The 26,942-nt window shown below is 37.9% G+C and overlaps 1 protein-coding gene across 1 annotated transcript in view; it reads right to left on the bottom strand.

Moving 5' to 3' along the window:
- Positions 1 to 26,730, bottom strand: part of COL24A1 (collagen type XXIV alpha 1 chain) — a 324,882-nt gene extending 298,152 nt beyond the window's left edge. Inside the window, exons 1-4 of the mRNA XM_056123526.1 lie at positions 26,636 to 26,730; positions 26,061 to 26,196; positions 17,706 to 17,767; positions 4,092 to 5,464 (exon numbers count right to left, since the gene is read on the bottom strand). Of these exons, the coding sequence (XP_055979501.1) occupies positions 4,092 to 5,464; positions 17,706 to 17,767; positions 26,061 to 26,116 (1,491 nt within the window). The 5' untranslated portion in view covers positions 26,117 to 26,196; positions 26,636 to 26,730. The remainder of the gene's footprint in view (positions 1 to 4,091; positions 5,465 to 17,705; positions 17,768 to 26,060; positions 26,197 to 26,635) is intronic.
- Between the last annotated feature and the right edge of the window lie 212 nt (positions 26,731 to 26,942).

Raw genomic sequence — 26,942 nt, 5'->3', positions numbered from 1 at the left:
ATACTGGGGTTGTTGGGGGTGGAGAATGGGCACTAGTGAAGGTACAGGTGTTTCATTGTATGACCGAGACTTAGACCCGAAAGCTTTGTAACTGCTCTCATGGTGATTCAATAAATAAAATTATAAAAAATGAAAAAAAGTAAGGTGGAGTTCATGCCCAATTCAATCAGCTAATCAGTGGCTGAATAAATAGCAGTACTGCTACATAAAAAAAATGTTTAAAAATTAAAAAAAGTATACCATCAAAAAAGAATGGGGACTTGATCATTGTATAACTGAATCCCAAGCACAAAATTTGTAAGCCTATAACTGTACCTCATGGTTTTTCACTAATAAAAAAAAAAAAAGAAATAACTTAAAAAAAAAAGAATTAATTATTCTTTATGGCTGGAGTGATAGCACAGCGGTTGGGCATTCGCCTTACAAGCGGCCAACATGGTCGACCCAAGTTCGATTCCTCCGCCCCTCTCGGAGAGCCCGGCAAGCTACCAAGAGTATTCGATATGCCAGACACAGTAACAACAAAGTCTCCAATGGAGACGTTACTGGGCCCGCTCGAGCAAATCGACAATCAACGGGAGGGCCTTTACCTTTACCTTTTACCTATGTTCAAAGAATTTCAGGGTAACATTTTCTATAAAAGTCCAAATTTTATGTTAGAAGAAGTCAAAGGTAATAAATATGAACTATCAAATTTTAAAAGATAAAACTGCAAAAGAGAGACTACTGTAGGTGAATTCTATGTCGGAAGCAACATGACAGAGAATTCATAACTAAAAAAAATCATTAAAAGAATAGGAATGTTGGATAACTTAATTCACCACAAACTGAGAATGGTAGACAATAATCCACTAACATAACTATAGCAAAGATAATAAAAAGGATCTCTCAATGCTCACAAAGGTTATTCAACAAACACTCACCAGAGTGACCAAGAATACAGAAGAAAGCAAATGAAAAACATTTGAAGACAGGAGATACTTTCTGAATAAATAAAAATAATCCAGATAAAAAATGATTTCAGGAAAAACTAATGAAGAAGCTAGTAGGCTTAAGAAACATATATAGTGAGAAAAATCCATGAGAATATAACATAAGAAAGTCACAGTAGAAAATTCAAGCTGACTATACGGTCCCTATTCATTTTGTTGCCATTCACTCTCATTAGCTCTCTGAAGTCTACTTAAAGTCTTTCACACTACACTGAAGTTGGATACTCCATGTTCAACTCTGACATTCCTATTTCTTCCACTTAGTCTCAGGTTGTTCTCATCTTCTGACTGTTCTTGTTTAAACACTGCGAACCAATGTCTTATGTGATAACATGCAAATTCCTTCCCATTTCTCGGACTACGCTATCACATTTTTTCTGTAAGAAAAAATAAGAAAGCCAGCATGATTCAGCTGTTGACCCACCACATAATTTATTTCCTAGAAAATATTATCCAGTCTAAAACCTTAATTATAATATTGATGAAGATTTCCAAATCTATAGTTTTTAACTCCTGTCATGACTTCTTTCCACCTGTGTTTCTTCAACTTTTCCAACAAGCCTACTGAATTACTAACAGTTGATTGAATGTTTTTGCTTACTTTCTTATTTTAAAATTGACTTTCCTCTTAGATATTATCTTCTGTAATGTAATCATCATTCTCTAAATCAAGAAACTAAAATTTGAGTCAATTCTGTTTTTTTTTCCTTATTTCTTGGTCACGTTTTACTCTAAATATTTTCCTCTAATTCACAAGAACCAATTTTTCCTCTACTACTACCAAATTTTTCTAAAAAATATATACTAAATCCTACCTTTTCTTTGCATTTTTACTGCTGTTCATTCAAATCATGTTCTACTCTTGAAATATCAAGATAATAGGAATGTCCTGTCTGCTATGAGCCCTGCTACCAGACCAACTGTCCTTCAATACCTTTCAGAAACTACACAATTTTCAGCAAGAACATGATAAAGTTAAAAAAATATTCTGTTGATAATTATGATCCACAACCTGACAACACCTAGCCTGGGTTTTATCCTTATCTAACTTTTTTGTTTGTTTTTGGTTTGTTTGGGGCCACACCCAGTGATGCTCAGGGCTTACTCCTAACTCTCTTCTGAGGAATTACTTCTGAAAGTGCTCAGGATGTCAGGGATCTAATCTGGGTACGTAGTGTGCAAGGAAAACAATATCATCACTCTGGCCCCATACATTTTGCTAACTTTACTCAGAATAATACTGACACTTAGACTTGAAAGACTTAGAGATTTAGAGGCAGAAAATCTAGGTCCCAATACTAGCCCTATTACTAACTAGCAATATTATTGTGGTCAAGGGAATACACCCCTCTGGGCTTATAAAAAATTCTTTAATATTAGACAATACATATAAAGACATCTTATTATCTAGTTCTTACTCTGAAGAACCTGACAGGCTACCAAAAGCATCCTGCCCACACAGGAGAGTCTGGAAAACTCTCCATGGAGTATTCATTATGCCAAAAACCAGTAACAATGATGGGTCTCATTCTGATGACCCTGAAAGAGCCTCAAATGCGGCACTTTTTAAAATCTCAGGGCTAGGACGAAGGAGACGTTACTGGGGCCTGCTCGAGGCAATCGATGAACAACAGGATGACAGTGACAGTGACATATAAAGGGTATGGCAGACATCTACCATAAGTGGTAGATATGATAGTATTTTCCCTGCAAAAAAACTTATTGATTCCTATAATTTATAAAATTTCCATCATCCTTTGATGCCAAGGTTAGAGCTAAATTTATCCACAAGAATCTAACTCAATAACTCAGTTTTAAGTTATCTTCTATAGAGTTCCTCAAAAATGTTTTCTTACATTTGAATATCTGTACCTCGGATATAAGACCTCAGATAAAAGACGTATCACTTGATGGCACTTATCTTTCCCGTGAGATATGGATCTAAATATTCGGTATAAATTGCTTTATCTCTGATATTGAAATGTAAACTCATTCTGAGCAGTGATTATGCTATAAATACTTTGTGCTTCTACTGTGTTCATAGCAGGAAGTATGCAAATATGTGTTGAATATTACTGCTTCACCTACCAATGTTGTTAAGTTTAGCCTAGTTTTAGGGCTCAAGAATTTATTTCTGAATAATAATATATTCCTCAGGTTTTGTTTTATGTCCTTTAGTCATACACTTTAACAAGAGTTGCTCAATATCTACCAAGTAAGTTTGTGTAATAACCACAAAGGAAACATAAGCTAAATAGCATCATCTTCTTCCATTCTATGGTTTCTGAAACTAAACCAATGACTCAAATTTTATTTTCATCAAATAAAGAAATATTTTAAGATATAGTTTAGTCTGCTTAAAATTTTCAAAAATGTTTTGAAATTATATTGGCTGGTTAAAGCATTTAAATATTACATAAAATATGTTTCAAATATTGTAATTTTAAATGAGTTTTACATGACTTTAGACATTTTCATGTTTAGCTGCAATTGCCTTAGACAATAAAAGAATGTCAGAGCTAAAAATTTAAATCTGTTTTCCTCTATTTTGGTTGATAATAAGTGACTGGACTAAATTTTTCCATTAGCACACTGATGGCTTGGCAAGTTATTTTTTGTTCTATGTAGGTGGTATTTACAATTAATTCATAAATGCAAATTGCTATGTCATTAAATAGATAACAAAGTAATGCTATACTTTACAGAAATTAAATTTTTTTCAGACTCGTAACACAACTCTGAATTAAATTATGTATATTGAACCATACAAATATTTTATCATATAATCTATGTTTTTATAAAGAATACTAAATTAGTTGAATTCCTGGATGAATTTCAACTGAAAAGAAAATCAGATAGCTTACTCACCATTTTACCAGAATTAAGCAATCTTTCCAGTCTACCAGTTAAAAAGAGAGTGTAATATCTGAGCCAGGATTATGATCTGATTGGATGTACTAGAGCCATCATAAACTCACTCGCTGAATCCAGACACATTTCTGATACCCATCTGATCTCTTCTCTATTGTTCACGCTGAAGTGTATGGAAATTTAACACCTCTCATGTATTTAAGAAGCAGCAACAATACAACAACTTACGGGATGTCCAGTGTCTCCTTTTGGCCCTCTCAGATTCTCCATTTCAAGCAATGAATTAAGATCCTCATAATAATAATAGTCATAAAGCTCATTTTCATAGTTATTTTCAATAGGATAAATTGCATCTGGATCAAGTTCGCCTTCTTTCCTTAGATCAAGGTGATTATCCACAGATGGTTCATCTGTCACTCTGTATAAGGTTGTGTTGAAAATCTGTTGCATTTCCATGAGTTCATTAGTATGGAGATTTGCTGTGATGGCTTTCTTGAGATTATTTGTGATATCTTGTTTTATATGCGGAACAATAGATGGTATCTTCTTAAATGGTGATAATCCAGTTACTCTGTCATTGTATTGTGTAACATTGTCTGATACATTTAAGACAGAATTGAATTTCTCCTTGCTATTTGTTCGTGTCTCACTGAAGTAAGGAGGCATCCTTGAGACGCTTAAGTTTTTCTGAGAATAGTTCTCTGTGATCATTTCTTTGGCCTGAATCCCATGGTTCACAACATCCATGGAAGAGTTATTCCTTGAATGAGTATCTCCTTGAATGAATATATTCCTTGAATGAATATATTTTGATACTTGGTGTTCTTTTTGTTTCCGAAGTATTGTAGAATCATTACTTATATCTGAAATATTTTTGCTTTGGGTAAATGTATACTCTGACAGTACTTTTCCGCCAAACTGCTTAGGAAAAGAAGTGCTTTCTGGTATCTTGGCTGGTCGAATAGTTGTATGAACAAGACTTGAATCGGGGTGACAATGCTGTTTCACATGACTGCAATAGTTTGAAGATGCTTCTGCAGAAGGAATAATATCCAACTGACATATTATTCCTTCAAAATTGATAGAATTATTATTCATACTTCCCAAAGTAAACACACTCTTTGAATCAAATGTCAGAACTTCTGAAAGAGTCTCTCTGCTAAAATATTTTTTTCCACACTCAACAAACATTGAGACAACTTGGCTTCTAATAGTGATGGCAAATGAGTGCCATTGCTCATCGTGAACACTATAGTTGAAAGAGGCAGACTGCTTTCCTCCAAGATATATCACTACTTTTTTAGGTAATAATTGGACTCCTAATTGAAGTCTATTTTTATTTCTAATGCTGAAGAGAAATGCATTGTTTACTCCATGTGATCGTAACCCAACTAGTATTGTAAATGGGTATCTTAAGCTGACTGGTAAAATCTTCATGAGAGGTGACTCAATGTAAGCATCATCTGTTAAAATGACACCTGATTCTGTTAAATGGACCCCCTGAGGAAACGGTGAAGAAGATGATGATGGTACAGCAGTCACTGATGATGAAAGTCTTACATCTTTGTCTCCAAGGCCTAGCTGGTGAAGAATATCTATGCCTGAAATTTTAAAAAAGAGAGAGAAAGAAAGAGTAAGAATCTTACTCAGATGCACTCACATCTTCATATAAATGTTTGAGCATGAAAAAATATTCCATGTCTATAGCAACAGCAATTGTCAAATAGGCATCCTCTATCAAAAGCTTGGAGATATACGAAGATAAAATAGTTATATTCAGTAATCTGAAACACACACATATAAACACCAATATACCTACACCCAATATTTAATAAATGTTTTCCAATTTCCCCCACTCAATAAAAATCTTATTTGTTAATCTGATTAATTAGCACATCAAGGATCCCCATATGTCACTTCTTTAAAATTTTAAAAATGTATGATGTCTATATTAAGGAGAAACTGGGAAATACAAAAAATGTGTATATGAAGAGCATGTTATAAACTAAGATGACAGTCTTTAAAATTGTGATTTTTCCATGATAAGACTTTCATGTAACATCAGACTCTCCATATGCTAATAACTTGTGTACTATACATAAAGTAACTAGTCGCCTTGAGTTCTTTAAAGAACACTTAAACTCTTGTTAATGATCACTATGCAGCAGTACATTTTCTCCTCCTTTCAAATTTTCTCTCACTTCTATTATTTCCTTCTTTTTTGGGGGGGGATTTCTTTTGGTCATACCTGTGTGTGCTCAGAGTTTACTACTTCTGGATCTGAGCTCAGGGATCACTCCAGGTGGAGGACTGACCATGCACAATGACGAGATCAAAACTGATTCGACCACATGCAAGCCAAGCACCATCTCTCCACCTCGCACTTCCATTATTTATCAAATGTCCACAGTAATTTTTATCTAATTTGTGAACTATTTTTCAATATTTATTATATTACTACATCAGAATAACTGTGTAATATAATTTACTAGTCGTATAATTATTCATTTTATCGTTACTTCTATTGCAATGCTATCTTATACTTCTTATGTCCATTATCTAAGTATTAGTTCAGAGAAAATAGCTTCTATATCTGATACATCGTTGGATATATACTACTTCTGCTGTAATTACTGAATTAATGAATTTTTTCCTATTTCCACTTAGAATGCAAAATGGAACAGTCTCTTAATTGTTCTAAGAGAAATGAAAGCTTTTAAAGATTAATCAGAAACATCATCTGAGCTTTCATTTTATAATAAACTGGTAGATATTTGATAATTCACCTTTATTGTAAATACCAAACATAATGACCAATATCAGGCCCATGTCTGACAATTGCATACAACAAAGAAATCATTATTAAATATCACTCATGATAATCTAACAACATAAATTTTACTACTGAGCTCTTACAAAACACAAATGTTTTATTTTCAAATTATAACTATCATTTTATTTGTAAAGTACGTATAATTTTAGAACAGATCCTAAATGTTGTTTTTACCTAAGATGTCATTTGGCAGTTTCTTTCAAGTTTTTTAACCAAAATATCCCTAACAACAGTTTAGAATGACAAGCGTTTCCAAGAACATGGGAAATTTATTTTGCTTTTTTGCTTTGCTTTATTTTGAGACCACACCCAAGCAGTGCTCAGGGATTATTGCCGGCGCTGTGCTCAGGAAAGACCCTTGATGGTTCTCTAGAGCTATATGAATTGCAGTGGTTCAAACCAGAGTAGGCTTCATGCAGGTAAGCACCATACTTGCTGTACTATCTCTATGACCTGAGGATTATTTTGAAAACGCCTCATAATAATAATAATAAAAGTCCTCCCGTTGTTCATTGATTTGCTCGAGTGGGCCCAGTAACGTCTCCATCATGAGACTTGTTGTTACTGTGTTCGGCATATGGAAATATGTCACGGGGAGCTTGCCAGGCTCTGCCATGTGGGCGAGGTACTCTCGGTAGCTTGCTGGGCTCTCCGAGAGGGGCGGAGGAATCTAACTCCGTTTGGCCATGTTGGCCGCTTGTAAGGCAAACGCCCTACCACTGTGCTATCGCTCCATCCCTCATAAAATCACAACAATAACTTTGAATTATCATTTTTAATTAAATCACCATAATAAACATTTACAAAGTTGTCCATGATAGAGTTTCAGTTATATAATGTTCCAACACCCATACCTTCACCAGTGTACATTTACCATCACCAATGGGATTTATCATTTTTCAATTATGATTTATTTTAAAAATTAATTTTAAGACAATGTGACTATTATTGTAACATGGCCGTTTATCTTAGTGTTTCCTTTTCCTCTATCACCCCTATACCATACCAACTAATATTAATCATAAAATTATCTTATCATCTTTTATTCATAAATATCCAAGATGTGTATTTTTATCATTTTTGATAATATCATTTAATTGTCAGCTTCTACAAAGTAAATCAGAAAATCTAATCTACTTACCATTTTTTTCTCGTTTCTCCCAATTTTTGGTAATTGTGGCATTGCTGTACTGTTAATTCATATGGAGTTAATGTCATTCTTATCCCACATTTTCTTCTAATGAAGTCTTTTTGCAATATTTTCCTCAGCCATTTCTTTTTGCTGGAATTTATTCTCAAGTTTCCTCAAGATGAGTTTGTATGAGCACTTTCTGACTTTGACCTTTTAAAATTGTTTGCTAATAGTCTTGTACCTTAAATTCACTGGATTTAAACTTACTCATTGATATTTCCTTGACTATCTTATAGATACCATTCCACTCTCCTTGGATGCTTAACATTAGATTAGAAAAGCCAAAGTTACCTATGTTTCCTGATAAGCGACTCAATTTTTTTACTTCTTTTTAAACTATGTCCTGTAAGGTTTTCTTTATCTACATCTTTGAAGTTTGACATAAATATGCTAAGAAAGGCATCAACCTTTCTCACCTAAATATTTAGAGGCTAGAAATTATATCAGTTCCTAGGTTCTGCTGAAAATAAAATTTTCAGATAAATGTATAGTGTCATTCAACTTCTTACTTTTTAATGATACCTAGAAACAGAAGTGGCAAGATAATAACTCTTGGTTTCAAGTTTATATTTTGTACCCATTTCACAGATAAAGAATATGAGGCTCAGAAATATGAAATCACTTGATCAAGGTCACAGAGATAATAAATGATAGAAATCCATGTGAGCCCAATTAATTTGATATCAAAGGCTAGAATTTTTGCTTCACCACACTGTCTCACAATCATATTCTTCATACAACCTCACATTTCTCTTGATAAGCCTTACTACCAATCACGGCAGACTCATTTCCTCACCACTGCAGAAATGTTACAGTGAGAATTATGTTCTAAGTATACACCAGTGTTAGCACCTGAAGTGAAAAATAATTGTTACTCATGAGAGCTTAAAAGCTATCATATCCTAGTGATTCTATGTCAATAGCTTGCTTTATGAATGACCTTAACCACAGAAGCAATTCGATTTGCAGTATTTAGGAAGTAAGTTATTTTTTAGATGTTTTACTAGATGTTTTAATTTTTTTAAGGATCATAATTATAACAGCACATATCACTTTTATGTATCAAGTGCTAGTCTAAGCATTTTGCGGCATTTTACAACTATATGAGGCAGGAGCCTCATGTGACAGTTATAAACACAGTCTCAGATACATTAAATAATTTTCCCAAGGTCAACCAACTAGGGAATACAGTGGCAGAACTTAAATGCAGGCAGACCTTAGCGCCAATCTCTGCATGGCTAACTTTTAGGAATGCAAATGTTGTTTGGCAGAACTGATTTTATCTCCTGAACCTAATGCTTCTTAAATAGTTATTCTTAAATGCTTCTTAAATGGTAGGATCACCAAGACAACGTCTTACTCTTTTTACTGTAAACACCAAATCTTATGACTTATCCAAACCATGGTTAAATAACCACATACTCTGACTCACAAACCTCTCATCTGGGTTCATACATCCAAGTGCCTATTGAATTTATCCAGTAGAGATTAAATGTCCCACAAGCACTTCTAACTCAATATATTTTCCCTTAAACTCATTCCTATTATTTTAGAGCCTCTCTCAGTGAATAGCCACCCTACCACATTAACAGCCAAAGTAAAGTTTTTATAGTGTGAAATATATCATGCCACTCTCCTGAACAAAATCTCATGGCTCTAAGTCATCCTGTAATGGCTTCCTCTTACACTGAAGAAGCAATCCAAATTCTACATACATGAAACCTACATCATCAGCCCTCTTCTTACCTCTCCTACCTCAACTCTTACCATACATTCCACCTTAGTTTGTTATAGTCAAATTAGTTTCTTATTTTCTGAAACCACTGAAGTAGTTTTCATTTTTGTTTTGCTTTGGTGTGTGCCAGGGATCAAACTCAGGGGTTCACACATGCAAACTATGTGCTCTACACTTAAATAAAATGCACCAGCTGAGCTGTAAGGTAATTTTTAACTCACAGTATTTACACTTATTCTTTTTTCTGCTTGAAATGTTCATGCAAGCCTAAGCTTAGACATCAGCTCAGAAAAAAAATCTTTCCTGGCCACACTGCCTAAAATATTATTATCCTCCTTCCTCAAGAGATCTTTCTCTTTATTTTACTGTTTTATTTCTCTTCATAATACTAAAATTATCATAAATTTTGTTCTCTAATTAAAATTTATGCATTCCTGTAAAGGAAGGACTTTATCTTGTTTTACATTCCATTTTGGACAATAGCTAAAACAAAGTAATTCTACAATTAAGTGTTGAGTAAATGAATCAACCTAATCATCTAGCCCGAAATAACATAATCACCTCTGATAATTTATTTCCATACATTATTCACATCTCTTCAGACACCAAGTCCAATACAAACCTTAGGTTCTTCTTAAATGACAACCTTCACTTCCTAATAGATTTCTCTGCCTTCTGGAAGACACCCTTACCAATTCATCATCCACACTGCTTCTAGAGAAACCTTTCAAAAGTACAGAACATTTAGTTCATGACACTCCCTCCTATAACTCATTAGATGTTCTCACAGCTTTTATATAAAACTTGCTTCAGCACTCTGTCTTACTGATGTGATGCCCACCAAATGTCTAGCTTTATGTCTCACAGCTTCATAGCTTCTTATTTATTTATTTATTTATTTATTTACTTATTTGCTTATTTTTCAAAGTAAGTTAGTTTTCAGTTCCAGTTTACTTAGAAAGATGTGATGGGTGAGAAAGAGAGAACATGGGCTTCTCCAGCGTGGAAAAAAAACAGAGATACAAAGACAAGCACATGAGACATGTGTTCAAAAGCGAAAAAGGGCTCAAAGTGTAAGCCTCATTGCTTTATATTTAGTAAAGTTTTCAACTTTACGTTTATGATCAATGTCAAAGACTATCAAAAATCCAAAGAACAGAACAGCAATATTTATAATGTATAAAGAGGGGATAATTCTCAGCAAGATAATTCATATTTTAAATAAAAGTAAACCACTAAACAAGGAACAAAGCACCCAAGCTCTTTTAATTTTGTGGACCTCCAATTTTGTTTGTTTGTTTATTTGTTTGGGGGGCTGTTTGGGCTACACCTGATTGTGCTCAATGCTTACTCCTGGTTCTATGCTGAGAGATCGCTCCTGGCAATCTCTGGGGATCAAATGTGGTGCCATGGCTTAAACACAAATCAGCCTCATGCAACATTTGTGCCCTATCCATTCTACAATCTCTCTGGCTTCAAGCTATCTCATTTTTAAAAAGTCACTTTACTGCTTTCTTGTCATCTAGGTTCCCCATTGAGAGATTATAACTTCTTTCTTGAATTATTTTTGCATCAATTTTTGTATAGCATGTTGTATGTGTGCGTGTGTGTGAGAGAGAGAGAGAGAGAGAGACAGAGAGAGAGAGAGAGAGAGAGAGAGAGAGAGAGAGAGAGAAAGAGAGAGATTATAAGGCCAAACAGAACATTTTTTTTTTTTGCTTGGGGGCTACACCCAGCAGTGATCAGGGCTTACTTCCTGGTTCTGTGCTCAGTGATCATTCCTGGCAGAATTCAAGGAACCATTCATGGTGACAAGGATCCAACTCATTTTAGGCTATGTGAAAAGCACCTTATCTGCTATATTATCTCTCCAACTATCAGAATAAGACATTGTTTTAATCTCCAAAATTGGAAATGGCAAATAATACTAAAAAACTGTCAAGTAAAGCAGATAAATCATTGGACCCCTAACTTGATTCCACCTTTTTTTTTTTGATATCCTTATTTTCCACATATTCAAAATGTGATCCAAATCTCATGTGAACAAAGAATTTAGCTTTGTTCAAAGAGCAGTTTGACTCTGGCCTCCACGTTGGGTGGTAATCTTGAAGTCTGTGGTATAGCTTGCTTGCGAAAGATGCCTTTACTTCTGAAGCAAGGGTTGTACCAGACAACTGTGATTTAGAATGAGTACTGGAGTCATATGGTTCATCTTTTAAAGGGACTAAAGACTGAGGTCAACTACGTCCCAGATATGTGGGTTGTCTACCAAGGGAGCCTCAATAAGGATAATGAACATGTGGCTCAGGGACACTTCATTGGCTGGTGCTACTATTCTGTCACATATTTTTAATGAGAAGTTAGCTTTTTCACTGGGAAAGGACAACCAGATGTTCCAATGCACATTCTAATGCATGTAAATTTATACCACGATTCCAAATCCTCCTTTCGTTTTAATTTTTTGTTTGTCTGTTTGGGGGACACATCCAGTGGTACTCGAGACATTTTTTTTCTGGCTCTGAGTCAAGGAATACTCCTAGCAGTGCTCTGGGGACTATATTGGTTGCTGGGGATTGAACCCTGGTCAGCCAAATGCCCTATCCACTGCAAAATCTTTTCAGCTCCAAATCTGCTTTTTAAATTAGTTATCTGGTATAACCCATGACCCAGATATAAAAGTACTTTTATCAAGCAAGATATTCCAAAGACAAAGATTATCGCTATGGGCTAATTTTAATCTGTATCCTTTTTCTGTGATTTCAGTGACTTCCAGCAGTTCTTCTAGGGTACTACTGAATCAGAAGGTAATATAAAGGATGTTCAAACTTGCAGTTGGTATAGGAAGTAAGAGTGGTTCTAGAAACTACCTCTAAATACTAAACCTTTGTCACTTTTTTCCACTAACACATATGCTCACAATTCATCATTATCTTCTGTCAATGATTTTAACTTTCCAATCAAAGTTTATCTTTTCAAAAAATTGTTTCTTTCAGAACCCTGCAATACCCTTCTTGCTAGCTTTTACTGAACCCAGCAGTTTCTGTTGTCATTTTGTTATGCCTTCATGAGAAACAAAATTACACTCAGAATACATATAAAATCAGTCTTCTAGGCTGGTGCTGAGCTATGGACCTATTCACTCCAAACATTTTTGTCTTTCATTTGAAATTTGATTGGTAAGTGGAATTATTAATTCTCTGATTAATTACAAAAAATTATATAAAAGAAGAGTTGGAAAGGCAAAGTGATAAAAGTAGGGAGAGGAAGAAAATAAGAGGGGGAAAATGAAAAAATGAAAAAATGAATCTTAGTCGTCAATAAAACTGTAACACATACCCAAGTTTTGGATGTAAAGTGTAGTTCTCATACAATTAACCTTATGGTGGAGACTAGTAAGTGCCTAAAGAAGCTGATATGGAAAAGTAGAGAGCACAGAGGCCATTTCCCTGTCAATAGTCAACAATAATCTAAGTTGGAGAAGAAAAGGCAGCACTGCTTACACCTTAAAATGCAAAAATTCTTGTTTTGTTTTTGTAGCACCAGGGATCAAACCCAGGTCTTATGCATGCAAGGCAAGTGTTTTACTGCTAAGTCACATTCCTGATTAAAATGAAAGAAAATTTAAATTTCTTAGGGGCTGGAGCGATAGCACAGCGGGTAGGGCATTTGCCTTGCACGCAGCCAACATGGCCGACCCGAGTTCGATTCCTCCGTCCCTCTCGGAGAGCCCAGCAAGCTACCGAGAGTATCTCACCCGCACGGCACAGCCTGGCAAGCTCCCCGTGACGTATTCGATATGCCAAACACAGTAACAACAAAGTCTCCAATGGAGACGTTACTGGGCCCGCTCGAGCAAATCGATGATCAACGGGAGGGCCGTTACTTTACTTACTTTTAGTAACTGGTAGCTTGAAAGATTTATAACAAAGATTTATAACCAAGTTATCTATTTGGGCTGGAGTGATAGCACAACGAGTAGGGCATTTGCCTTGCATGTGGCCAACCTGGGTTTGATTCCTCTGTCCCTCTCGGAGAGCCCAGTAAGCTACTGAGAGTATCCTACCCACATGGCAGAGTCTGGCAAGTGACCCAAGGTGTATTCAATATGCCAAAAACAGTAACAAGTTTCACAATGAAGACATTACTGGTGCCCGCTCGAGCAAATTGATGAACAACGGGAGGACAGTGCTACGGTGCTATCTATTGGTGTTGAAACACTGTATGCCTCAAATTAAACCATGAATAACTTTACGAATCACAAGGTCTTATAAAATTTTTTTTAAAACTGCTCATTTTTAGATTCAGAAGTAAAGAGAAATATCAGTTAAGAGTATAATAAATGAATGACATTATTAAATAAATAGATAATATAGGAAGCAATCTTAATGAATTATTACTTACTAAAAATTCAAATATCTGGATCAAATCAGTCACTAAATCTACATTTTTTCAGTTTGCAGAAAAAATGTTGTTTAAAATAAAATCACCAAAGTTACATGCAAAGATTGTCTTTAGTTTAGGTAAAGGTAAAGGTAAAGGCCCTCCTGTTGATCGTCGATTTGCTCGAGCGGGCCCAGTAACGTCTCCATTGGAGACTTTGTTGTTACTGAGTCTGGCATATCGAATACTCTCGGTAGCTTGCCGGGCTCTCCGAGAGGGGCAGAGGAATCGAACTCGGGTCGGCCATGTTGGCCGCTTGTAAGGCACACGCCCTACCGCTGTGCTAATGTTTCATTATTAATTTACTCAAATTTATTTAAAAATATCTATTTTCTATTCTTATATATTATTAGCTAAATTGTGCAAGAATCAAGATTCAAATATAAGTTTCCTGGGTTTTAATTCATTTGCCAACCTCTTGTTTTCATTTAACTTTTTCAGTATTATAATTTTATGGACAAAGAATTAGATCTGGAGCACTTTTCCAATTTTCACTGTATGTTCATCACACAAGTCATACTTAATTACACATGTCATCTCATTTTATCCATAAAATAACTGTGTGTAGTAAGAACCATATTATCTTCACTGTAGAGTTCCTGAAAAACGATGCTCAGAGCATTAAAAAATTTTACTCATGATAACACCACTGGTAAACATGAGCATCTGAATATAAACCTAAGTCTCAGGCTTCAGAACATTTGTGAAATTAGCATTACTAATATACTAAATGGCTTAAAAGTGACAATTGTGACTTTGCAGTATACCCAATATAAATAACACATCTACTCTAGATAGAACTATTAAAACAAACTAATTTACAAAATGAGAATTACATCTTTCATCTACAAGCAATATTTTGTTGATTAAGTATACACAATGGCCATTTGACTTAAAATGGGAATTTCTACAGTTAGATGGGGCTCCATATCTGCCAACAATAAACACATCTGGGTTTATTGTTATTCCCATAGGGAAGACTTTTCTTGGAGGTAAGTATTTCTGTATAGAGATTTTTACACTTAGGGATTATGAATCTGAGAAAGCTACTGAAGCTAGGAATTGCTACAAACTCCACAGTTATGAATTATTCTGCTGAGAAAGGTGTGCAACTCTACTATTATCCCTGACAGCCAGTCCTCCAAGACAGAAAAATAAGGAAAGTAGACTATATTAAACAAGAAAGGGATCATGTTTTACAAATCCCCAGAAAATTCATGTTAAATAATGTTTCCATGGATAATAACCATTTACGCATTCATTATTCATATCTAAACTTGATTAAAAAATTATATTTATTCAATACAACATCTTAAATTGGGTATCTTAGCTGGTAAAATTTGAAGGGAACCTAGACTACATGATGAAGCAACCAGACAAGGCTGACACCCAGCACCTTTTTTTTCATTTTTTTTGCTTTTCGGGTCACAGCCAGCGATGCACAGGTGTTGCTCCAGGCTCTGCACTCAGGAATTACTCTGGGCGGTGCTTGAGGGACCATATGGGATGCTGGGAATCGAACCTGGTTCTGCTTCATGTAAGGCAAACACCCAACCCGCTGTGTTATCGCTCCAGCCCCAGCACCCAGAACTTACTCTGCACAGAAAGTCCTCTTCCCACGAGCCCATATCCCTGCTTTGGAAAGATATTTTTTAAGGAATTTTCTTTTTGTGATGTACACGAAATGAAATGTTATAGTTATAGGGAGACTACAAATTATGAAGTTCACCTAAAATAAAAGAGTATATTTTGTATTCTATAAATAAAATCTTAAGGTTGAAAGATTTGACTTCTTACTCCTTTCATTAGTTGTATTAAAAAAATCTGTTCATCTTTTATTTCCCTTTTATATTCCCTTGGTGGTGTTTTTAATTTTTCATGAGATACATTTCTAAATTACTAAACTCATAAAGCCCAGTGACAGCAACTGTAAAGCAAGATGATACCCAGTGAAATAAGAGTTCTTTTGTTGTGAGAGATGAATAAATCTAGACTCAAGTCTAGATGGGCATGGGCAAGCCCTTTCTTTGAGCCTCTTTTTCCTCATCTACAATATTTACCCTGTAGGTTCAACTACGGTAACAGATTACTGTAGCATATATAAAGTATAAGCAAAGAATAAGACACAAGGTATAAGGGTTTATGTTTAATTAATAATAGCAATTATCTTTCCCTTATCTTCTCTATTGTTTAAGAGTCTTAATTTCAAAGCACTTGTAGGTGATGCAACCAGAATTATTGGTTCCTTCTTTTATTAGCCTGTAGCCCTGGGGGTAATTACCTCACCATCTAAATATTTTTTTCAGCAATTCTATCATAAGCTTAATTATAAAAACTTTGATAAGGTAGCATAATGAAGAAAATATATATTCTTGGGACTGAAGTGATAACACAGTGAGTAAGGTGAGTGCCTTGCACATAATTGGTCCAGGTTTGATCCTGGCACCCAATATGATCCCCCAAGTCATCCAGGAGTGACCCCTGAGCACAGAAACAGGAGTAAATCATGAACAGGTACATCCCCAAACCAACACCAACATATCTATCTATCTACAGATATCTATTTATCCATCTATCTATATCTAATTCCCTAAACAGGAGAATTAGAAAATGTTTTCCAAGATATATTTTACTTTATATATTCTTTAATAGATGCTTGTTATTTTTGCATACTTTCAGTGTGGACAATGTTCAGTCTTATAGCACCACACCTTCCTTTGTGCCCCCTTCTGACTAGCATGCATTTCATTCATTTGTTCTACTAGATTTTTTATCTGGTTGTTTCACTTTTGCTAATTTGATTGACCAAATTAATAAGTGACTCACTCAATTGAATAGTTTGCTCTAAGAGAATGAATAATTTGGCAGTCCTACTAAACAAAAGGCAGGGAAGGGGGAAAAGTGGGAAATGGAGATGCAGTCTGAAGATTCAACATAATTTTGGGGTTTCTTTCTCTGGTATAATTTTTAATCTTTGACAACAAACAATTGTTTTATGAATTCTGAAATCAGACCGATTATCTTCTTCATATTCATTTGGTGGCAATCAGAACATCATAATGCAAACATAAGATAAATTAAACATGTATGTTAATAAAATAGTTAGGTGTTAACAGGTATAAAAACTTTACAAAATTCACAGAGATTCTGGAAAACAGATATAAAAATAAAACACTGAATAATTTTCTAAACCTCTTCTTTGGTATAAAATAAAATCCCAAACCCACTGATACGCAAATCTGATCCTGATTCTTAATGATGTAAATCTGGATGGAACATTTAGTATTTGCTTGTGTTGTTTCAAGAAGTGCAAAGGTAATTCAGTCACAGTTTTCCACCCCCAAGAACTCCCACTTAAAATGAAGTCACAAGCAAAGCCTTTTTACTACACAAAACTTCCTTTTTATAGAGAGGTTGCCTAAAAATGTAAGCAATTTCACAGACGGAAGATATGAGTAATTTCTTAAAGGTCATATTTCACCCAAAATTGTTACTTCACCCTTACATTCTCATTGTACTGGGTAGTCTCTTTAATTGTTTAATGTTCACTTAAAGATTATTCTGATTTAAAAGTCATGTGTTTTTATTGTATGAAAGCTTACTTGTTAAGCAAGCAAATGAATAACAAGATAACATTCTTACCTTGTTCTTGTGCATGAACAGTATCCCCTGCCACACATAGCACAATAAAAAGAAGCAGTTTCCTAAAAAATAAAAGCAATTGGAGAAATTTATTATTTATACAACCTATAAAGCCAGTAGTATAAGATTAAGTATAAGATTATACTTGAACTCTAGTGTAAGATTAAGAACATCACATTTGCTGCCCATGAACATGTGTTGCTACTGTGTGTGTGTGGTGCCCAAGCACATGTGTCGCCTGTCCCTCCCCTAGATGTGTACTTTCACACTTGCATATCTAAGGCTGGGATGTGTCCTGGGGCTCTCTCTGCCCTTGGAGAAGTGCTCTTTACATGCTCTCTTCAATACATTACTCTCTCTTTCTCTCCCTCTGCTCTCTGCTCAAAATTTCCAAACATAATTTATTATACTTTAAAAAAATTAAGAACTAAAATATTATTTTAATTTATACATAAATTAAGAATTAAGCCATTTTTTATTAGCATGGTGCATGGTGTTTCACTATTCATACGGGTCAAGGGCAAGGGCTCAGCTTGGATGTTCAAACTTGAAACGTCTGGAAAAATATGGTCTGACCTACGGAAATCACTCAATATATATAAAGTTGTATAGCGGTATTTTTATTATTATCATATACATCATGTTGGGGCTGGAGCAATAGCACAGTGGTAGGGCATTTGCTTTGCACGTGGCTGACCCGACCGACCCGGGTCCAATTCCTCCGCCCCTCTCTGAGAGCCCAGCAAGCTACCAAGAGTATCTTGCCTGCAACAGCAAAGCCTGGCAAGCTATCCATGACGTATTCGATATGCCAAACACAGTAACAACAAGTCTCAAAATAGAGACTTTACTGGGCCCGCTCGAGCAAATCAATGAACAATGGGAGGACAGGGACAGTGACAGTGACATCATGTTAAATCATCATACATTAATTTTTGTAGAAAACAAGACATATACAAAATAATATGAGTAAGTTTCACTTAAACATAATGATTATAAAAATACAGAATTGGTTATTTGCTTCATAAATGTTAGAAGCCACCTGAAAGTCATATTTAAATGAATTTTACAAGACTCATAACTCTTGTCATTCATTCAAACTCATTATTTAAGAAAAAAAAATTTTGTGGTATTTTAGTATTACCACATTTTGGATAGATTTTACTTGAAAACTGTACACTATGCTATATTTTCCACCCAAAATGAAAATGTTTTATATATATATGTATCTATTTCAAAAATTAATGAGCATGACAAAAACAATTGTTTTGGTTAACTTATGATAAGATACTGTCTTTTAATTCTATCACTGTGGCTCCCAATGACATATCTGTAAATCTAGAGTGCATTAAAAGACACTTTTTCTTTGTATTAAGCCTAAATGTAATAATATTTCATATTTTCTTTTCCACTAATATGTTTTACTGTCAGAAAAAAAAACATATCAGACATAGTGATAGCACAGCAGGTAGGGCGTTTGCCTTGCACATGGCCAACCCGGGTTCGATTTCTCCATCCCTCTCGGAGAGGCCGGCAAGCTACTGAGAGTATCCCGTCTGCACAGGCAGAGACTGGCAAGCTCCCTATAGCGTATTCGATATGCCAAAAAAAAACAGTAACAAGTCTCACAATGGAGATGTTATTGGTGCCCGCTCGAGCAAATCAATGAACAACCGAAGGACAGTGCTATATTTACAGTGTTAATATGTTTTATATTTACAGTGTTAATATGTTTTACTACTAATATGTTTATATGATATAGTATGAGGAGTATCATAATTTTAGAAATGACCTTTTACAAAGTGAGCAAATAAGATAAATTCTAATTATTTTCAATAATACAATGGTAATACCATTTTAATTAAAATATTAACCAGTTCTAAGTGGAATATTCACATTCTGTGATCATACTTAATACAGACAACATCATTTATGAGACAAACTTTTGAAATAACATTTAATAACTGTCTTTGACTACATAAACAAATCAGTGTGATCATTACTGAGATTTGAAGTAATGGGCAAAGAGTCCATTTAAAACTTTCAATAAATTCTGACACATATGGTAGAACAACAACTCTCAAATGTTAGCTAGCAAAAGAACCACCTGAGATACTTGAGACGAAAAAAAAAAGGCAGTTCCCGAACCCTGCGATAGAGATCCGAGAGTATTCTAAGAATTTATACATCTTAAAATAAGTTATGTTAATATAGAATGTTTAAATTCCAACTCAAGAAAAAAAGGTTAGAACATTTGCTACTTGTAGTTACCTTGAATTTATAATGTAAATATTACTTTGCTTAAATTACATATGTATGGGTTTATAACATGACAAAATAAGATTTGACTCTTTAAAAAATCCTTTCCACTGATATAGATTATGATTTCAGAACTTTCCTGAACATCAAAATCACCTGAAGTGCGTATTAAGGATTTCTGGGCCTCACCTAAGAGTTGCTGACTCACTAGGTTTAGGTGTAGCTGTAGAAACTGCATTTTTAAAATTTTTATTAAAAAACACCATGAGGTACAGTTGTAGACTTACAAATTTTTGTGCTTGGATTTCAATTATACAATGATCAAATACCCATCCCTCCAACGCTGCCCACTTTCCACCACCACGGGTCCCGTTATCCCTCCCACCTCCCCATCCCCCCCATCCCACCCTGCCTCTGTGGCAGGGCATTCCCTTTTGTTCTCTCTCTCTCCTTATGGGTGTTGTGGTTTGCAAACGAGGCATTGAGCGGCAACCATGTTTGATCTATAGTCTACTTTCAGCATGCTTCTCCCATCCTGGGAGGATCCTCCCAACACCCTCTATTTGGTGCTCCCTGGAGAAACTGCATTTTTAACCAATTCCTAGTTAATGCCGAACTACAAATCTGGGAAATACACTCTGAGGGGGCTGGAGTGATAGCACAGCGGGTAGGGCGTTTGCCTTGCAAGCAGCTAACATGGCCCACCCGAGTTCGATTCCTCTGCCCCTCTCAGAGTCCCCGGCAAGGGCAAGCTACTGAGAGTATCTCGCCCGCATGACAAAGCCTGGCAAACTACCCATAATGTATTTGATATGCCAAACACAGTAACAACAAAGTCTCACAATGGAGACTCTACTGGGCCCACTCAAGAAAATCGATGAACAATGGGAGGACAGTGACAGTGACATTCTGAGGATGACTGTTCTAGATGAGATAATGTACAGGAAATGATGTCAATTCAACCTGGTTTTTGATGTTTTAGTCTACCAATGGACAGGTGTAAACTGTGTGGGGTGTTTTAAACACCAAGGGTAATTTTGTGCTGCCTGCCCCACTCCAAACCCTAGAGATTCTGATTTTACTTTGTGTGACTAGTTTTCACCACTTTTCAGGACACCGTAATGTGCAAATAAGGAGGAATATCACTGTGGGAAATTAAACTAATCCCTGAGTTCTCCAGAACCAGTTCCAATGTGATTAAGAGTGTGAGTAAAAGGAAACTATTTTCCTTTCAAATTTTGTTTTCACAATGACCTAACTTTAATCAATGAGATGTAAAAAACTGCTCAAATTATTTGCTGAAGGAGATTTGGCATTATGCTTCTCCTTAGAAGAAAACTGAATGCGAAAGGAATCATGAATCACCTATAGCGGGTAACCTGACACTGAGATACTAGAGAAATCTCACAAATTTACTTCATTCAGATTTAAAGTAATTAATAAAAGTGCATGAATCATGAAAGTTTAGTGGGGCCTGGAAGATGGGTTATGGTTTACAGCACTTGGTAAACTCAGGATTGACAGTTCCACAATCTGGAGTCCATATACTTATATATAATCCCCATATATATGTATGTATATATATAAAGAAGAAATGTACAACAATCAACACTATTCACTTAGCAATTCAGCCCTCAATGACTTCAGGGAGAAAAATGAAAAATACTATTTCTTTCTAGAGAAGCAAACAAGTCCATTCCTAGCAAGTCCAGGAGGAAGGAAAACTTCACTGTCACTGTCACTGTCCTCCCGTTGTTTATCAATTTGCTCGAGCAGGCCCAGTAACGTCTCCATTGGAGACTTTGTTGTTACTGTGTTTGGCATATCGAATACGTCACGGGTAGCTTGCTAGGCTTTGCTGTGCGGGCAAGATACTCTCGGCAGCTTGCCGGGCTCTCCGAGAGGGGCGGAGGAATCGAACTCGGGCCGGCCATGTTGGCTGCGTGCAAGGCAAACGCCCTGCTGCTGTGCTATCGCTCCTTAAACCCAGTAAATATCATCCTTTAACCAGGTGATTTTAGGTGATTATTTCAAATCACATATATAAAAATGCACCTCAGAACTGAAGTTTATAAACTAATGAAGAGGTAGAGATCTATAATTGGGATTTTTTTAGTACACTCAGGAGACCCTTAAAAATCATGCTGCATATCTTTTATGACCCTCATGTCTTCATAAATTCAACATATAATAGTAAGAAGGCCTTATGAAGTTTTTTTAAATGAGCAATTTTATGAGTTGGTGGTTTTCACTTAAGCCAATTGGAAAGGGCGAACTGATCTGAAAAACAACCATATGCGATATATACATATATCCACAATTTCAACAATTTCCATCCCAATACATTTAGAAGCCAAAAATCTCTCTAGTCATGACAGCTTTATGTATTTTGCTCTTTATTAGTTGTTCTTATCCAGAAATAGTAAAATCTCTGCCCTTTGATACTAAAATAACTGAAAAATTATATCTCATCTCTCCATTGGGAATAAAGATGTGTGATTCAGGGAGTAAAGTGTTGCTACTGACTTACATACAACAAGTTTCTTAGACTATTGAAATAAAAGAAGAATTTGTACAACTTTTACAGTGTAGATACCTAAACTCTTGGTTATACTTCAAACTTAAATACAGTTCAAAAGCAAAGAGATAGATACTGAAGGACTTCAGGTGATCAAAATGCCTTAGAGTCCCATGACAAATGGTCATACTCATTTAGCCTAATAATACCAGAGATTTTTAAACTTCTGCCTTGCCTGACGGAGTTTCTGGTACCTACTGTTGCTTCAGACTCTTAAATGAATGAATGAACGAATGAATGGATGAAAGCCCATCTTCACTCAAGGCAACCCTGAATTTCAGCAAATATGTAACTTCTTAGCATCTCTGGTTGTGCACTGATCCCAAGATTTGGATGTGAAGTCATCCTAACTTCACTCTATTTAGCTAAGAAACTAACACTGTTTAAAGACCATTCATCCTAAGTCTCTGTTTACATATCCAGCTCAAGTTCATTACTTCCTCCTGACTTCCATAGAAACGTGTGTCCCAATCAACTTTACCTCTTTCAAGCACTCAAATGTACACTGCTATCTCATCTCTGAACTATTTTTGCTTTTTTTTTTTTCAGCTGTCCTCTTTGGCTGCAAAATTCCATGTCTTTTCCACTAAATCTCGGACTAGGACCTTCTTTGATCTGCATTTCCTTCCAGGGTTTCCCCCTTATCTCATTTTGCTAATCCTGGTTGTTTCATTTCCAATTTCCTATAATGGACTCGAATAGGGAGGGCAGCAATTATGTTTCTGTGTAGCTCAATAATTGCATCCCTTATGCTGGAACCACAAGCTCAACTCAGAGCTCAGTAAGCATTTGTTGAATGAATGATGAATGGATGAATGAATAACAGAAAGAGTCACAGGTTCTAAAATAAGTCTACTTGCAAAGCATGGCCAGGAAACTAGCAAAGCTCTTCTAATTTCCATAATAAAATTTCGTTTCTTTTTGTAGCTACACAATCCCCAAAGAGAATGTTTAAACAACACTCAAAATTACTTTCCAAAATTTTTCAACTGTTTCCGAGACATCAGTACTTTTCAACCATTTCCTTGAACACAGATAACTAAGCAACTTTAAAAATAGAACTTCATGCCAACTAAGAAACATAGCCTTACATCCAAAACCCCTTTCCCTCAGCTTGGTTATAGAAAACCTTTAATTATCATAATAGTCTGCCTGGGAGGCTACTCTGATACTATGTTAAATCAATGTTCAATTTATCATTTCCTTTTATTAATTCCACCAAAAATATTCCACAAACTCACATTTGGGAGCCCATCTGAAAACAGTCCCATGGAATACATTGTCTTTCAGGATCCAGTTTTAAAACTGAAAATGTTTTTGGATGACTAATCTGCATTGCGATTTTAAAAAGCTGTCCCTACTCTTACAAAACTTCTCCACAAAAGGATGGTGGAAAATGAAAACCTCAGAGGTTTCATTAGGGTCTCTAAGGTTTAATTCCGTGGCCTGGCATTATCATCAGTTAATCAGCTGCTTCTCCAAAGCCCCCTAACTATGAAGTCTGGGACTTCTTTTCTTATGGAAACAGATTTTTTTTTTTAAAAAAGAAACTATATTCTCAGCTCAACAAGCACCTTGTTCTCAACTTGCACGTGTACGGTGTATGGTTAGTGTTGTAAGACACCATCTGATGTAACTTTGAATCATCCTAAATTCTCTGCAGCCTTTTCCCAATGGCTACAGCAGTGGAACAAACTGGATTTGCAGAGGCAGCATATTCCGGGCAGGGAGGCCCTCCAGGATAGCAGCTAAGAGCACAGTGCCCTTCCAGATATCTCCCCACATGGGTTCTTTTCCTGTTCCACGTAGTCTAATTTTCCCTCTGAAGTTCTTTGGTGTGATCCATTCTGTTTCCTGGCCTCTCCTGCATGGCCTTCCCCCATTTTCCCAGTCATATGGACCCAATTTGCAAACCCTAACTGCCCAAGAATTTGCAAAGAGCCTGAGAACGTCTGTAAGGAAAGTGTAAACTAGGCAAGACAGAAGCCGGGAGCAGATCAGCTTTAATCTACTGGTCCATCACTGCTCCCAACTGTGGTGGCCGTAGCAAGGCCCTGTGCAGAGGTTAAGGGAACGCCCTTGAGGCTGGAAGAAAGATGGCAATGGATGGGCTTGGAGGCTGGGGCAGACAGTTTCCCAATGGCTCCCAAGACCCTGCACCTCCTCCTGTAAGATTTCACCTGGTGATAGGCCTGGTCTCTGCACTCCAAACCAGTGGTTCCAGAGGGTTCACTTAAGTCAGGAGAAGTGGGTAGAGACTGGAGATAACCTCTGGCTGGGAGGGGGTAGGTGGGGGCATTAGGGGCTGTGATGTCTATGGAGACCTCCAGAGCTTGCCACAAGCACCTAGCAGCAGAGATGGCAAGTCCCCCCCCCAAACCCCCAGCACCAACTCTAATTCACCCACAAGGGGAGCAGGGAGGCGCCTCCTGCTGGTTTGGGAAGCTTAGAGGCACTTTGGGGGTGGAGGAATGAAAGCACAAGCTTGTGGCTAGGGAGCACGTGTACATACAAACATCACCACAAGGCGGTCTTTCTCTGTACCCCGCTCCAGGCTGGCAAGATCAGAACAGTCCAGTTCACCTCCCACGTACAGTCCTCAGGGGCAGCGGCACTCAAGCAGCCTCCTACCCACCCGCCCCAGGCCAGAAGCAAATTTCCATTTCCCAACGACTTCTTAAAACCGCCCGCGGCAAGTAAGCAAGGTCTTGCGACCCTCCCCCCACCCCTCCCCAGCATCTCTTCGTGAAGAGATGGGGGTACATCCAGTGCCCAAAGGGGCCTCGAGGTGCCAATCAAGAATTAGCGCGAGTACATCTCTACATGAGCAGCCCCGCCTCCCGCACCCGCCACGGTCCTGGGGTCCCCCATCCCAGTCGCAAACGCCACTTCCCCAGTGACAGGTCAGCAAGCCGGGCGCAGACTTGGCCCACATGGGCAGCACGTTGGCTGGATACCCAAAGAAGTCAAGCGGCGAATTCCTCCACGTCCCGTGCACCCCGCAGCGACCTGACGTTTGCTTTGGCGCGACCCATCTCCACCAGTTTGGTGGCCCAGCAGCAGTTCTGGTGCCGGGCACTTTCGGTGCGCTTTACAGCATCCCGGGCACCGACAGCGCCCCAACCGTGGGTGCCCCAAGAAGTACCTCCAGGACCCCTAGGAAGAAGGGGAGGAGGGTGCTAGGGCGGTGGGAGCGGGAGCTGGAGCCTGAGCCGGAGGGGCCGGCACAGGCGTCCAAGCTGACGCGCCAGCAGTCCTGGCGCGCGTCGGAGCGCGCGCGTCCGGGAGCTTTTCCTCCGGGGCATAAATCTTCTGAGATCCCTAGTTAAGAAGCCTCCTTTCAAACTCCGGGTTACACTAATCGAGAACAGGAGGATACCGGCCCCCGGCTTCAATAAAACTTCCCAACCGAAGGTGCACAGACCTTCAAACGGCTCAGCTGATAGGGGGGGGGGGGGGGGGCGGAGGATCACGGAGATGCCAGCCCCTGCCGGGTCCCGAGGGCCGGAGGTACTTACGTTTTTGCCTTGGGGGAGAACTTTGCACGCTGTTTCCTGTGGGTTCCTAAATGCATTTGTCTGCATTTGTCCGTGCAGCGAAGCGCAAACGGGAAACAGAAGCCAGGTCCCAACTGCTAAAGATGCAGGTACAGTCCTTGGAAAAGGAAAGGGAAAAAAAATTAAAATCACGTGAAAACGATGTCCTCCACCCCCACCCCCCAATCGCAACAACAACAATAACAAAATGGGGAGGGAAGAGAAAGGGTGGAGATGTGGTGAGGGGCAGAAAGAGCACCCGAAAAGGAGACGGCAAGGCTCCGGAGCCCGACGACGGGCTAGCCCAGGCGAAGTGCTCCCGGGGGAGGGACGAGAGCTCACCGGCTGGCGGCGGGACGCCCGAGCCGGGTTGCGAGTGTAGCCCCTAGTTCACTAGTGGTTCACAGGCGACTCAGTGGCTCCACCGGAGCCCTCAGTCTTGGGCCTGGGACGAGAAACGAGGGAGGGGCGGGGAGGGAAGGGAGATGAACCAGGGGGAGGAAGTCCCTGGGAACGACCGGCACCAGCAGTTGTCAGACCCGCGCACACACACCCACTTCGGAAATAGACAAGCGCGAAGGGGCCCGTGGCAACTGCGGGAGCTCCAGGGCGACTGCCGGCGGCTGCTTCCCCGGGAAGAAGAGGAGCCAAACAAATCCGGCCGGTGTTAAATTTCACCACTCACTGGCTCGCAATGACATCACCAAACACTGCGCACACCTCCCCCTCCACCCCGCAACCTACCCACGGCCCGCGCGCCTCACCACCGCCCCGGTTGGCAGAGCCGCTGACTGCGGTGGTCCCCAACGCACGCGGCCGCGCAGCCGGCCCGACGCTCCCGCGCTCGCTTCCCACACCGTCCTC

The sequence above is a fragment of the Sorex fumeus genome, unplaced genomic scaffold, assembly GCF_029834395.1.
Source record: "Sorex fumeus unplaced genomic scaffold, SorFum_2.1 ptg000047l, whole genome shotgun sequence".
NCBI classification, from domain to species: Eukaryota; Metazoa; Chordata; class Mammalia; order Eulipotyphla; family Soricidae; genus Sorex; species Sorex fumeus.
Note: the sequence above shows the minus strand (reverse complement) of the source record. Positions and strands in the feature narration are given on the sequence as shown.